The 15,878-nt window shown below is 40.7% G+C and overlaps 1 protein-coding gene across 2 annotated transcripts; it reads left to right on the top strand.

The window, feature by feature from the left end:
* The first annotated feature begins 395 nt into the window (after positions 1–395).
* LOC126850787 (brefeldin A-inhibited guanine nucleotide-exchange protein 3) lies at positions 396–15,477 on the top strand. Of its 2 annotated transcripts, XM_050594102.1 has the most exons (22): positions 396–518; positions 914–1,047; positions 1,539–1,673; positions 1,738–1,903; positions 2,176–2,305; positions 2,392–2,661; positions 2,785–3,018; positions 3,120–3,347; positions 3,538–3,914; positions 4,022–4,206; positions 4,270–4,432; positions 4,568–4,876; positions 4,961–5,183; positions 5,580–5,753; positions 5,900–6,308; positions 6,382–6,594; positions 6,657–7,539; positions 7,632–7,764; positions 8,870–9,098; positions 11,862–12,091; positions 12,309–13,887; positions 14,111–15,477. In XM_050594102.1, exons 1-22 carry the CDS (start codon positions 434–436, stop codon positions 14,252–14,254), a joined length of 6,633 nt encoding a protein of 2,210 aa, XP_050450059.1. In that variant the 5' UTR covers positions 396–433; the 3' UTR covers positions 14,255–15,477. The 2 variants fall into 2 exon arrangements, with proteins under 2 accessions (XP_050450059.1, XP_050450057.1); XM_050594100.1 differs by lacking the exons at positions 396–518; positions 1,738–1,903 and having other exon boundaries at positions 915–1,047.
* Positions 15,478–15,878: the final 401 nt, after the last annotated feature.

The following is a 15,878-nucleotide window of genomic DNA, read 5'->3' as shown; positions in this document are numbered from 1 at the left end:
ATCGCTGTCACATGAGCTACAGAGAGGCGCCAAATTTCGAATCTTCCAAAAGCTCTATTCTTTTTTTAACAGAGATACATACAAATTTTGTAAAATTTTTTTTATTAATATTATCTTAATATGCATGTAAAATTTGCTACCTGCAAATGCTCCATTTTTCAAGTTAAGTTTATTTTTAACGGATAAAAGAGAAATATAATCGGTGGCTTATATTCTTCTTCTTCAATTGAGAGATATGTTCAAATAGATCTTTCAAATAGATTATAATTATGATTATCTTTGTTTATGTGACTGTTGGTTAATAAACGAATCAACTTCTGAAAAGGAGGGCGACACGTTTTACGCTCCTGGAAATACGCACGTAATAACGGAGCATGCATCGGCACTCCCGTTATCGATCAGTCTCGTGGTAACGGTGGTAGCCCGCCGTGTCATGGAGGATCTCCTGCTGCAGATCGTCAGGGAGTCGAATAATGCAAGATTACAAAATTTACGCAAATCGGCGCAGGAAGCGCACGGTGAGCGCTTATCGAACCTTTCTTTTTTTGCGCGTGTGACATTTTTATCCAATTTTTTATTAAATATTTTTTATTAAATATTTTTCCCGCAAACATACTTTTATTTTTCATTCAACAAAGACGTCAAACAAGTCGTATCCGTTGCGACAAATTTATATAATTTGCAATTGTAAATTATGTAAATATATTTTTCTCACTTAATTTGATTATACCTACAAATTTTTGCCATGCAAAATAATGTTTTGACGTCGATCTTTCAGTAACGTAAAATAATAATACTGTACGATATACATTAACAAGATTAGTCAGACGTTAGTTCATCGTGAAAATAAATGTTTTTTTTTTAATACTTTGATTTGTTTCTCGTGATGAAAGGTTAATTTTTTTCCCTGCAGATTTTCTGGAGAAGCAGCAAGGCTTGCTACGAGATCCACCTCACGAACTTCGCGCAAAATGCTTACATACGTTTCAGCTAGCACTGGAAAGCAACAGGAGCAAATTTATTGCCTTTGGTCTTGCGGGATTACACGTAAGCGATATAACAGAAAATTTTTCCTTGTAAAGCAATTTCTTTTACGTTAAGAGATAGTTTTTTTTTCAAATGTAATGAAAACACATCGCGCGGAATATAAAACATCGCGCTTGAAGTTTTATCTTTAAACTATTTTTTCTCCTACGTGTGTTGGTGGTTAGTATTGGTGTAACCGCATGAGGGAAAAACGTATGTTCCGGAACTGTGTGCGATAAAATAAGAGATAGCGACGAACAGCTGCGACAGTTTTAAGCGAAGCTATGTCAGCATTTTTAATTAGCTGTTTGAACAGGTTTCATTTTTGTGGTGTTTATATAAATTCTGTAACAAAAGATTAAATACCTTAAATACCATTAAATAAGATGGATAAATTATTACAATTAATTAATATTCAGCTGAATCTGATTTATAATTGTACTTATAGATTAATAATTTTTTTGTTGACAATTATACGAATTAATGTATAATCAAACTAATAAAATTCGTAGAAAATGTTAAGGGATGACAGATTCCAATCGCCCTATGAACCGGAAGACGATTCGTTATGGTTGCCTGCGCAAATGTTGCACGCTATGAGCTCCATCGTCTCGCAGTCCGACGACACGCAGACCGATATGCTCAAAGTGAGTAGTAAAAACATTTCGGAGTGAGTGCTTCAAAAGCGAAAACGTCGCTTTTTTCTTTTAGGTTTTACTGCAGGTTGCCTGTTCCCCTTATTGGACCATGAATGGACGTCTGATTATCGCTATATTGACTACTTGCTGCGAAGCTTTTGAGAATGGAAATCAAGCTGTACGTACAGCAGCACAGGCGGCGACTAGTCAAACGTTGCGATCGTTTTGTCTCTTCTTAGGTAACGCAAAAAATCCAAGCTGTAAAAGGGGAGCTAGTATATAGTACGATATTGCGCCGATCATGCATATCCGTTCTGCATAGTGATGGGATGGAAGATATAGCATTCATGGGAATGTTTGATCGATAAATTACAAGATTGCGTGTCCAAGAATGCTATTAACGAGGCATCCCAACACTCGGCTATATTGTTGGCGCCAGCGAATGCATCGCCGACTTTACATTCCGATGTTTATTATGCTACAAATAAAAATTGTCTTTATTTATTCGCAGACGAAGAGTGTCAGGAGATGGACGAGAATGCCAAGCGGAACAAGAATGTTCGCGAGCGAGGCGTTTCGTGCTTCAACGAGGCGTTGCCGATTTTGCAGTACATCTGCAGCAAGCTGGACGAAGCTCAAAAGTATACCTTGAGGAATCAGTAATACGTATAATAATCGTGACTTACATAACATCCCCATAAGTAATGTTCAGGAAATCTTGTTCCAGTAACGGCAGGAACGGCAACACTGTGGTCTTCCTACTGGAATGCCTGCACACTCTCATATCGTCGCTACCACAAAAAATTCACACCAACACGCATTTCACAACCTTCCTGTGGCAGAAGTTCTGTCCCGCCTTGATAGCCTTCCTAGGCACGCCTCGAGTGGATAAAACCTTTACCTCCCGGGAAGGGAAGGAGAATGAAATTGGCAGAGGTTCCGGATACTTGGCCACATCGTTGAGCTTCGACAGTCATCAGGCTAAGACTGTTTACAGGTAATAGTCTTAACAAAATCTGAAAATAATATTTAATATACATTTTTGTAGAAGAATTTGAATATATTTACGTGATGTAATGTATTGTATGGGAAATAATTGATATGATGTCTTTTTCTTCAGCATCGGTACGGAATTGGTTAGATTAGTAGGATGCGTTGGCCCGCTCCGACCAGTCTTGGAATCGGTGTTTCACAGAATGCTGCTGTATCCACCGCCGCAGCAACGCCTAGAATCGTTAAAAGCGTTAAAAGAACTGTTGCGTAGTCCTAGTCGCATAGTAGATTTTGCTGGACCATTACTAGTCGAGGAAGATCGATCGAGTCATATACAAAGCGATATGGCACTCATGAGATTGTGAGTGTTGCAAAGTTTTGATATAGAAATTTTGTTTAATTTGAACAGTTAAATATTTGTTGTGGAATTTTATTTACTATATACATAAACATTTATTTCAGAGCTATGGACTCTATCGAGGAATCAACAGCCGGTGGACTGGCTATATTGCATGCGAGTGTCTTCTGCGTGGTAGCCATGTTGTCGGCGCTTCAGGAACTTTGTGAGGGCAAGGCTATTAATCACAATTACACGTGCACGATCAATAGTTTGTACGAGGATTTGGAATCCTGCGACTATCGCGGACCTTTGACTTATCAGAGCATGGCACGATTGCCAAAAACTTATAGGTGAGCATCAACAACGTCCAAAGATTATAGATTAATTATTAATTATGTCGCAGTTATTAAAAAAAATGTAATTAAAGAGATAAATTATATCAAATTTAATTTTAATTTCTAAAAATTTCCTTTCTAAAAATTTTTATATATTTTTTATATTTTATAAAAAAATAAGATTTTATCTTAATCCATTTCTCAGAGAACAATTAGAATTAATGAAGAAAGGTATGGCTTCGGATTCCGACTCATCCGGGCATGGACCATCGGAAGATGGCGATTCAACCGACACCGAAGGGCCACAAAACGAGTCGGACGAAGTACAGGAGGACAATAGCCTCGACGACAACGATTGCACGACGGAGAACGAGTGCGAGAGACTGAGATTGAAAAAATTACCAAAATGCCTTCACGTCGGTCGACAGGTAGCTGACGAATGCAACGTGGATGTTGAGAGGCACAATGCCAGGCGATTTGTAAAGACACTTAGATCAGATCTCATACCGATGGTACTCACATTAAGAAGTAACATCGAGGTGGATGAGGCCTTGCAGAACTTTGCTTCCGAATACTGTCAAGGTAAACTGTTATTATATTACAAAGGCTACTATTATAAAAATAAAGTTTAAATATTATATTGATAATATGACAATAATATTTTATGAATATAGAATTTTGTATTTTAGGAGTGTTTGTAGCTCAACAGAAAATGCAGGAGCAAAACGATGCCAGTACGGATTCATGTGCGTTAATCACAATCATGAACGCCGATGGAATTTATTTGGCAACGTATGCGGCGTTGCTTCTCAATTTGAAATTAATTCGGATAAATTACTATCATGACGAGGCTCGGCAAGTACCGGTCAGCGAGGTACGTCTAATAATCTCATTTCTGTTGAATTCATCGCGTTTATTTTCAAATTTTGCTTTTAAGGAGCAATTTGTGGAAGAGGTGCATGGATCAGGTGTGCTGGTTTATCTCTCAGCCACGTGGCTTTCCGAATTGTATCAACAAGTGCTCGCGTGTAATTTACTCGAGAGATGCGGTTATAATCCCAGCTCTACAGAAAATAATGCATTAGTCAATGTTCTCACTGGTAGGCAATATATTAAATTATATAATATGTTGTGAGAAATAGGGATATTACCAAGAAAATTATTTTTCTCATTATATCTAAAGCGTAGTTTTGCTAAATTGAATTGATAAAATCTCTTTTTTATACGATTGACAGATGTGGATGGTATACCCGGTAGTCACCGAGGCGGACAGTTGCTCTCCGATTACATAAGACTGGAACGGGCCCAACTTTCTCGTAGCGAGCCGACTCCGGAAGCGGAGGCAGGCGCAAAACTCTCCCGGAGAGTGTTGACTTGTTGCTGGGGCAGCATGATGACAGTTCTTACGACGGGACTAAATCCTCCCAAGGAAGAAACCAATAAAAGCATCCTGAATAGAGATGGTGGTAGAAGAGGAGTCAGGGACACGGTCGTCTTGGCGCTTGAGGGTCTTCACAAGGCTGCCACATTGAGCAATGTACTCGGTACTTGCATCACTTCTTCCTTCCTCATAAGATCTTTATCCAGGATATAATCCATGTCCATTTTCTTATCCTTTTTCGTTTTAGGCTTACAGAATCGTTGCGGCTCCATCTTTGCTCTTCTCGCCAAAGCTGCTTGTACGGAACAATCTATTTCGAGAATCACTCGCAAGAAGGATGTTCTCCGACTTAAGTTACAGAATAGGGCGACCAATATTCACACGTCTCACGCGCTCAGTATGGACGTGCTTTTGGGACGAGGTCTAGAGCTCGGTAGCCATGGTAGCGATTGCTGGCCGCATGTTTTCACGTAAGTGACGATCGAAAACTTAACAATATGCTCCTATGTTAATTAAAAAAAAAAGATCTTCTTTTTCTTCTTACAAAAGGACAGTATCCAGTCTTTTAAACCTCTTGGGATGTCAAAATCCAAATTTTGTTGGTGGTCTTCCAGTTAGCCGTCTACTGTTAGGTTTTTCTGATTTAATCCACTTGGTTCATCATTCAAGACTCATGCAATGATCTCTCCATTTTTTGACATCTTGATCTTATCCACCTTACTACTTCCTGAATTTTATAATCTTCATTAATTGTTGCGCTTCTTTCTTTATTTCGGAGGATAGCTCATATTTTTCTGAGTGTTTTTATCTCAGTAGTTTTTAGTATTTTCTATTTTAAAATGAAATCATATATCTTGGTGTAAAAGGTGTTGTCTATACGTGAGCAAGTTGGAACATGACTTCTTTGGAAGGAATCAAAATCCATCGCTGCCCAAAGCTCAACAGAAGAAAGAAAAAAAAGATGTTGCAAATGGAGATGCTAAGAATAGTCAAGACAGACTGCGACTAAATTTCAACATCGTCGATGATGAGGAATCTTGGTACGATTTGCCTTTCTATTTTATAAAATTTTAATCATTCGCGATATTTGTTTTCTGAAAAATTTTCAAACAATATTCTTTTTGTTTTCTAAAAAATTTTCAAATGATATTCTGTATTTTTAATTGCCTCATTATTTCTTTTGTAGTGTGGATGTTTACAGTTTTCTTTCGAGTCCTTATACGCAAAATCCCAGCTCGGACACTATCCCAGAGATTATTCAAGAATCGAACGCCGACAGTCAATTTAATGGCATTCTACCAGCGGACTACGCCGCCAAGATTATCTGCGTATTGTCGCAGCAAGTCGACAGACTCTTTGAGGATGCGGCGCTTAAACTGAATCTCAGAGCGCTCTGCTCGTTTCTTACGGCTCTTTGCAAAGCTAGCAAAGCGCAGCTCTTTAAGACCACCGACGGATGCAAAGATAATAAGAGATTTTGGTGGAGACGAAATAAACCGAGAGAGAACGAGATGAATGTTTTGCTTTTAGCTCGTTTGGGCGAAGTTATGCTCAAGTGCGTGAAAAGCGGCAGACCCTTGATTCACATAATGGGGGTAAGAGTCCATTTTTTTTCACAGTATTCGCGAATAATGTAATCTACAACGTAAAGATTATTTAATTTTCCAGGTATGGAGTATTCTGGGGCCACACTTTATGGAAGCAGCTTGCCACGAGGACCGCGGCATCTCAAAAAAAGCCGTTCAATGCATTCACGATTCCATGGCGGCTTTGTTGAACGAGCAGATAGAACTTCCGCATTTTCACTTCAACGAGGCGCTCTTCAAGCCTTTTGAAAATCTTTTATGTCTCGAGCTTTGCGACAGTGACGTGCAGGATCAAGTGCGTAGCCGCTTGCGATCATGTAAAGCGATTTAGCTTACAAATTGCTATTCTTTTCTCAGATCGTTAGCTGCATCTGCGAGTTCGTCGAAACGAATTGCACGGAGATTCGCTCGGGCTGGCGTCCGCTTTTCGGCGCCCTCCGAGTGGCGTCGGTCGGCAATTCGGATTCCGTCGAGTCGGCGCCCTTGTTGGAAGTCTTCAGGGTCTTTCTCTCGACGGACAACACGTTGGTCTTCGCTAACGCCGCACTGGACTGTATCCTGTGCCTGCTGAGACACGTGCGAGGTATCGGCGACAACGAGACCCAATCCGAGGAGGCGGAAAATATCGACGTCTCGGAATCGAAAAGGATGAGACTCTGCGTGGAGAGTCTCAAGTATCTGTTGAGTTGCAGCGACATCCTGTCGTCGATGTATCGAATGCCGGCCTGTCCAATCTTCCATTCTGCTCAGAGAATTCAAGTGTCGACGTTACCGCAATATGTGGATCCGATTATACCAAATCTCGAGTTGACTAGATTTGACAAACACATTGAGTCGATGCAAGATGTCATCCCGGAAAGATCATATGATGTGTTGACCCCGCTGATTGACAAAAACGCTCATTCTATGACGACGCTGCAGAGCATGGATAAGCCCAGCGGTATTCTTCGCGTCTGGTACATCCTTATTGAAGGCTTGGCGAGCGCAACCATGATCTGCCCGAGACGTTATCAACCACACACTTTGGAGACTCTGTTCCATCTCTTGCGCGATATTTTGAATGTACCCGGGCCGGCTTTCGGACTCTACTGTGTTAATCACCTGCTGTTGCCTATGGTACAAAATTGGTTGAGGAAAACGTCCAAGATCTTCCGTGGTTGGGATAACTTTGCGCCTAACTTTAAACAATGCTGTGGTCTCACGACCGATCTCGTGGTTGATTACTTGACGCATCTGCAAGGTAAATATAATAAGGCGAGAAAAGATATGCGATAGATTAGTAAAACGCTAATCCGTCCGTTAGTATAATGATGTAACGCATCAATTTCTCAGGTCCAGAAGTTGTCAGGAACGATGCCTATCTGCCGGCCACAACATTGATGTTGAAACAACTTTTATTAGTAATGGCGGAATGCGTGGTGCAGTCTACGGAGAGCATAGCTCGTCTTGGTTGCGCTTGCATCAGGTAAGTTAAAGGAGGACATCTCCAGCTCGCGACATAAAAGCTGTTCCGAAGCGAGCCCAAGTAATTTGCTTGTCCACTCGTTAGCTTTTTATTGCGATTCTTGCGACCTTCATTAATATTTACGCGGTTTAGTGCGCGACTAGGTTGTCTCTATGCATGGAAAATCAATGGCATTAATGACAAAACAAGATTGCAATAAAAAAGGAGAGAACTGGGATGCCATGTAATGGGTACCAAATGTCGTGGTACTTTAACGGCTGATTGAAATGGCGCGTTGTCGCCAGTGATTTCGCAATTAGGAGACTCGATTAGGAAACTTACGATCATAAAATGGCAGAGAATGAAGCGTTTTTCTTATATAATTTGTACCGCGAATCACTCTATCGTCTTGGCTAATATCTCCATTTCCAGATTTCAGTAACGAATTAGTCAAGCTTGATGGAATGTGTAGCGCGGACGGTTGAGTTAGGTATATCCTTGTTACGGAGAGTGTGTGTAAGATGATAACGAAGCTTGACAGGCTGTCCGATGGGATAAAGTAGCCACCGACACTCGACACCTACGAGAGGGCGTCATGCCAACGAGCTGCACACGCTCTCCCCTCGCGCGTGTCCATCCACCCATCTATCTAGAGAGTCATCGACGCATTTTCTCCGTATTAATGTACATCCAACCAGGCCGAGTTCGGTAACACGATCTCGCGAATCGGTGTCGATCGCGAAGTATCGATGTACACGTGTTGCATCGTACATTGATACTTAAAAAAATGGAGCAGGTTCGCGAATGCGCGAGAGTCGAACGGTATCCCGATCTGAAATCTTAGAGTTGTCCGGTATAGGTGGACAATCCGCTTCTATGACGTGATCCAGCTTTAGATCGGATGATTCTCGCTTGATCGGCGTGATGAAAGAGCAATTGCTCGAAAGACCAATAGATGTAAATGATAGACGGATTTCAAAATGCGAGTTCCTAGCAGGAGTTTAATTATTACGGAAAATAAAAGAAATATATAAAAAGAGAGAAAGAGAGAGAGAGAGAGAGAGAGAGAGAGAGAGAGAGAGAGAGAGAGAGAGAGAGAGAGAAATTTAAGAATTATATTTGACAGGCACGTTCTAGTGAGCAGCGGGCCACTTCTCACTTCGGAACAATGGGAGGTCTGCGGTGTCGCGTGCTACCGCGCCTGCTCGAACTCGTTGCAAGAACTGCACCAGCTGACCATGGCTTTTTCGCCCAGATCGGAATCTTTTTACGGGGACGTCGCCCAAGTGAAGGTCGCAGCGCGCCGAGACGCGACACCGGAAGAAACAGAAAGGCTGCGACGGCTCGCGGGCCAGGTAAGTAATCCGAGTAATTTAATTTCGAGAGGTGGCGAAAAGAATCGACACCGTGATTCCGCCTAGTTCCCAATTGTTGTTCGATGTGCTTGATCAATGTGCTCCTCGTAGAGATCTCGATAGACGGAACATTCCGAGCGCATAGATTCTGTGCCCCGACTAGAGAAAGCTCTTTCTATGTTTAATCGTTCACACGTCACAATGTCAAGATTATTTCTGATGCGTATCTCATGCTAAATGCTAAAAAATGCATCTGCCTAATTTTTACAAACCGAGGAAGATAATTGTATTTAAAAGAGCAAAAATCAAAGCTGGACTCAAGGCTGGACGTTTAACGTTAAGTATGAGATGCGAAAGTCTCGTTTTTTTTTTTTTCGTTTCAAATTCATCGCGTGAACTTTATTTATTTATTATCGGTTGCTATATCCATTCAATAGATGACTTTTCTTCACATAGACATCTCCTTGCCATTTGATAAACTTCCAAGCGCGTTGTCCGTAGCAATGAAGTAACAAAGTTTCGAATATGCAAAGAAAATGAGAGAAAGAGAGAGAAAATGTGAATGCGTGAAAGAAGAGAGAGAGAGAGAGAGAGAGAGAAAGAAAAAAAGATAGAAATACAGGGACACACGTGGTGCCCTCCTGACCTGACTTGCTCTCAGGTGAGCCAGCTGCGTGAAGTATTGACTGCCATCAGGAGGCAAAACGCGGCGTCACTGCCGACGACGCCTTTCCAGGATACGATGACCATTGAGACGACATTGATCGACCAGCACACTACCTCCTACCCCGTCGGTTGTAGGCAGCACACGACACCCCTCGATTACACTAACACTACGACGAACACAGGCCCCCAATGGCTCTAGCCGTTCACGGTAACTCACGTCATGGATTTTAAGAACAGTCACAGACAAGAAAAAAAAAAGAACTCTATTGTATCGCATCGTGAGATATTCACCATTCCGGCAGAAAAGCGAATAATGTGGATAGATTATGTCCCCGATAGATCCACGCCGAGTAATTCACAGAATCGTGCAGGCGTGCCGTCAGGCATATCGTCGTCGACAGGAAAGGCTTTAAAATGCTTGCATCATCATCGCGATTTAATGCTACTCTCAGCCTAAAGAATATTTTTGCATATCGAGCAACATATATATGTATATCTTGTCTGTATACAGGATATCTCTTACAATTAATTGGATTTTCTTTTTATAGTAGATTCACTGGCTAATATGGAGATTTTTTCTTAGCAAAAATATCGAAGCATCAATAACTTTCAAGTTACAAACGAATTGAGAAAGAGTGGTTTTTGCAGACAATATTTTGTTGAATTGAAAGATTAACAAAATTACATTTTTTATTTAATATTTCATGTGTGAAGAAAAAATCAAAAACTTGCGAGAAATTATGATATTCTTTAATATTTTTGCGAAAATTGAATCTAGATTGGCCAAGGAATTGACTTTTAAAAGAACATCCGGTTTCAAGACACTGCACACACATACATACACATATATATATATGGAACGCCCATATCTTGTATGTACGCTGAGTACATACGGCGCAAGCATTATGATCGGCCAATCGCTTTCGATGTATTCCAAGCTTATTCAATGTGGCTGATATCGGCGACGTGACAGATTTTCGAAATGTTTATGTATTTTTGTACCGCCAAATGATTATTTTCAACAAATATAGAGCTTCTATCATCAGCTGATTGACTGTTCACTTGCCACCCTCCACTTTGAACGATAAGATCGCGATAATGGAATACACCTGTCGACGAGGAAACGCCGTTCGATTTGAATCACCATATTTTTTTTTTTTTAACATTTGCACACGCTGGTAGAAGGCACGGGTTAGGCAGAGACGCTTTGACGAGGTTCTTTTTAAAAATTAAATACCCTAATTATACATAGAACTTCAACCGAAGAAAAAAAAATAATTGTATGGATATAGTCGTGATATTATCTTTTCGTCAAATCTTTTATTGTCTTAAAGTAAAGTTGTTTTTATTCCTTTGTTAAAATCGATTAGCTCTGAGAATGATAATTGAATTATTTCTGCTCGTAATAAATTGTTAAAAAATGCCTGAAATATCCTGACAAAAGAAATGATGCAATCGAATTTGTTAGATATCTCTTTTTTTATAATTTTATTTTATTATTTGAATTCATATAGGGAAGGACCTCGTCGCGCTGATTGAAATATCATTTCAATTTTACTTGGCACGGTCTTGCGAATCACCATTAAAATCCATGGCTTGGGTCCATGGCTAGAATTTCACTGTCACGATAACGTGTACGTAACGATATACGACACCGTATTATAGAAGCTGCAGCTTTCGTAGTGTGCACACATTATCTTGCGACTTGAAAAATTTACGGAGTCGCGTTAGACTAGGTGCATACTGTTATTACTATTGTAATTAAGATTATCTTCACGATCAGTTATATAACGATCCTCGCGAGCAATATCTAAGTCTGGTATATGGCACAAAATATTTTTACAATTAATTGTTCAAAATTTTGCGTGTACAAGCTTTTAGTATATCATTAGAAGAACTGATAATGACAGATATAATCTTGCTTGCAATTAGAATATTCAATCGAGATTCAACAATTGCTTCTAAAATTAGCGATCTGCAAGATATAGAAATTTTTCATTGTGTTTACGAGAATTTTGAGAGAATCACATCATACCATCTATTCAAAATGCTGCGTGAAACAAGTTTAGACTTCATAATTCACGATTGTGTCCTCAGGTGTTCCTTCTGGAGGAACAGACATGCGTCGAGGATGTCTCGCGATTGTCTGACGAGAGATCGTACGTGTTCCTTTTGTATCCTCCTGCCGTAGGCACTACTCTCAATCCCGATCTCTACATCATTAGAGTTCAATTGCGCGCGTTAGTGGTCGGACTTTTGGTACACCAGATGCTGCTTCATTGCATCGCGAGTGTCCTCCTACAGGGTGCCGGTACCTCAATTTCAAGGTTCGTATGTCATTATCTTGAAGTCTTTAGCTGTAAAAATTACTAAATAATATTTACACAATATAATATGTACTTGTCGTGTATATGTATCAGAAAAATTTATTAAAAATTTGTTAAAATTACCAATAGCTTAATTTAATAAATTTAAAATCTAGTAAAGAAATATATGTAAAATAATATGAGTGCGTAATAATCATGAAGGACAATGTTTCCATAGCTTGTCCCACGTGATCCCGCACTCGACGCTGTGCAACTTGCCTAATCTAAACGTCAAACGCGGTTATTTGTCCCATCTGAATCCGCATCACGTGGAGATCTTTCTTTCCATCTTGGATCTCTCTTACGTCGCCGCGTTAAAATTTGATTGTCGACCTGGCCTGAAGTTTCTGGTGCAGAAGGTAGCAAATCTCGAGCAGCCGGCGAATCTATATCGTCAGGCGGCCGCTGCCTGGACCATCAAGATCATCACGTTATTGGAGTTGTGCTTGCGCGAGATAGAAGAACTAAATGCGACCTTGGAACTGGTCAAAACTATTCTAGGCACGGGATTGAGCGATCGAGAGTGTGTCTACGATATAAAGCATCGGAAGCTCACCAAGTATCTTCGACAACTACGTATGATCTTCGACGAGCTCTGCGAGACCTACGTTGAGGTGGTCCTCGACGAAGACGGCAGGTACACCAAGGTCGATAGTTTCGCGGAGAAAAAAATATTCTTGTTGGTGGCACAGCCCGATGATTATCCCGAGATCACCAAAAAGGAAGTTATCGACGATCGATTCGCTGTAAGCACTCCGGCACCCGTCGGTTCGTTGGAGAAAGAGATTCCTGACGTCCAACCGAATGACCAAGAAGATGACCAGGATGATCCGGACGATGCCGATGTGTATAATCCGAATTTGGACGACGAGAGCGGCTTGGAAGAGCTCGGAGTTGAATGCGAGAATGATCCCAGACCGTTCAGATTGTCGGACTTGGCCGCAGAATACTCGACTGATTCTGGTCCGCAGTCCGAGCCAGAAACCGACGACTCGAGACCGATGTCCAGGCTTGGTTCGGTCACGGAGAAGGTTGTCTATCTCGATCGTTCGGGTACTTCCAGTGAGGATTATATCGATGCCAAATACGATGCTGTAACACCAGCGCCTCCCAATATGATGTACGATAGCGGTGACCTCCGTTGTAATTTAGAGCCATTCTGGAAAACAGAGTCGACCGACGCTTCTTCCATGACAACCATGACGAATGTGAAGATGCTTCATCGGGATCGAGCCTCCTCCGACGAAATCTTTTTATACCAGAATTCATATCCAAAACGACGCGGTAGCAATGTGTGTCTGTTATCTAGGCGGAAATCCTTAACGTTCATCACTATGGCGGATCTCGAGAATGCGAATAAGTCATCGCTGATCATAGAATCCATGGATCGGTCGAAATCGGCGATGGAACTCCGCGAAACAAGACGTCCCATCTGGTCGACATGCAGCGAGACTCGCGAGCTGGAAACAGATCAAAGTATCGAAGAGGAGGACAAAAGTAATACCAAATCTTCGCAGATCCTCGAAAATATAGACGAACTGCTGCGCGATTACGAACGCAGCAAGCGTGGCTTCAGAACGAATCCCTTTTTGCGGGACGAAGGAGATAAGGAAATTAGTGCAGCCGAGAGCCAACCGGGAATCATCAATCAGGAAATGGAACTCCAGCGGAGGAACGTTAATAAAGATAGTGAAGCCCATAGGAAAGCATGGGCGGATATCTTGAGCACTGCGCTGGAATGGGCCTTGGCTTTGCCAGTGAGTTACATACATTATATAACTTTCTTACATAGCGTCATAAAAGATTCTAATATCAATCTCGAAATTGTAGATAAGCACTCTTCTCCGAGTAAATAATTTAATCTCTCAAATAAGAGTATTTATGAGTAATTGTACAAGTCTATAAATCATTTACATTATTATTTTCACATTCTATTTTATCGTCCCTTCACCAGATGTGTTTTGGATACTTGTTTTGCAGGATGAACGCTTGGCACCGTTACTTCCGGTTTTCGTAGGCGGCGTGCGAACATTAACCAGCCACGCCGTAGATCAAAGTCTGAAGCAGCGTCTCTCGGCTCTCTTCCATCGTATCGCCGTGCTTTATGGATTGACAAATAATTAATAGCGATTGTGTTTTATACGCAATCGCAGCCTTAGATTGTAAGACTTTCCGAGAAGCCGAAAAAGGAACGATTCGATATATTCGTGATATGTAATTTATTCTTTCCATATTCTTCATTGTTACTGTGATCAAGCTATTGCTTACAAAATCCAAAAGAGAGACAGAGATAGAGATAAAGCCATGGATCCATTAATGTATCTAATTCGCGATCAAATTGAGAGAAGACCACGATCGATGCAAATTATGTCGAATTTCAAAACACAGAAGATGCGTGCGACGCGTTCCCGTTTCCGCACGCGGATCTCCATTTCTCTTTCCGCGTCGACACGTCGGAGACAAGGATTTTATTTACGATCCATTCCGCACGCACATCCCTCGATTCTCATTTTATGCTCTTTGCGCTTAACTGTAGTTTGCGGTTCGGTCGTAGTGCCGGGTGTAGAGCCCGGATTTTTCCTTCCAACACGTAGAGCTTGAGAACGCGAGCGACTCGTCTTGCGAATAGCAAATGGTACACACGCTCCTCTGTTCACTTGCCAAAACGATATCTCCAGGAGTGAAACGTACCGTCATTTTTTATACGCAACTTTTCTTGTCGGTACAGATACTCGCGATTATTTATCGCACATTTTTGGCTTTTTTTTTATAAAAAAAAGAAATAGAATGAAAGCTCTCTCGACGAGACGTTAGCGGCAGATTATATTAGAGCGCAACTATATTTTATTGTATACAACGTAATTGAGACACATTGCTGGCGTAAATCTAATTGGGATTTTAGCGTAATGTATAATATTGAATTTTCACATTGCGTTCCGTAAGTTTATTATTTCTTGATATAATTTGTATTTCTCGTTTTGTGCAATTGACGCGTAGAGATAATTGAACGTTGTGTGATGTATATATTATATCAGATATTATCCCCGATGTTTCTCTATGTACGGTATATTCCATAAACGTTGTAAATGTTGTTGAGCATCAGATGGTTTAAAAATGGAGGGATTAATAATTGATAATAAAACGTGCCTATATGTATCCTCTGTTTTTTTCCCTTCAAAAATAGATCTAGACATACGAGAAGTAAAAATGATTGAGAAAAATCGTTATGGATCAATATACAACTAAAGTGCGTCTATGATATATATATATATATATGACAGTTTACAAGTGAAATGTGTATCTGATGTGTACGAAGGTTAAATAAATAAATTCGAATATCTGAGGTACACATGATTTTAAATTTAAATCATTGTTTTGTGCGTGTCTTTAAAGATGTTTTTCTTTCTTTCAAAGATCCAATTTTAATTTCTAATATCGATAATATCTGGAATTGTGAATTTTTCCTTATCTTTAAAAAAATTATTATTAAGACTGAATGTGTGCGATGTCTTTTTACAGAAATAATATTTTAGGATATTCTGGGATATTTAAAAATGGCTGTTTCTTTCTCGATCGAGGTCGCGGGTATCGCGCGATTTATTTCCATCGGCCATGCTCGGCTGGTACCAAAGATGTCGACCATTTCCTGCGAGACGAAACGTATTTCAGTTCGTCTTAACGGGCGCAGAAAAGGGCGGGAGACACTCTCGTCTGCGGTCGACTGCGAGTCGAGTCATCCTCGTAAAGA

This window comes from Cataglyphis hispanica, chromosome 7 (genome assembly GCF_021464435.1).
Source record: "Cataglyphis hispanica isolate Lineage 1 chromosome 7, ULB_Chis1_1.0, whole genome shotgun sequence".
NCBI classification, from domain to species: domain Eukaryota; kingdom Metazoa; phylum Arthropoda; class Insecta; order Hymenoptera; family Formicidae; genus Cataglyphis; species Cataglyphis hispanica.
This window is presented reverse-complemented; position numbering and strand designations above follow the sequence as displayed.

Excerpts from the sequence above, each read along its gene's own strand:
- LOC126850787 (XM_050594102.1), top strand. The coding sequence starts at position 434 with ATGGAGGATCTCCTGCTGCAGATCGTCAGGGAGTCGAATAATGCAAGA. Across the intron at positions 1,904-2,175 it reads ATCGTTTTGTCTCTTCTTAG|ACGAAGAGTGTCAGGAGATG; the intron begins GTAACGCAAAAA and ends ATTTATTCGCAG. Across the intron at positions 5,184-5,579 it reads TGCTGGCCGCATGTTTTCAC|GTGTTGTCTATACGTGAGCA; the intron begins GTAAGTGACGAT and ends TTGGTGTAAAAG.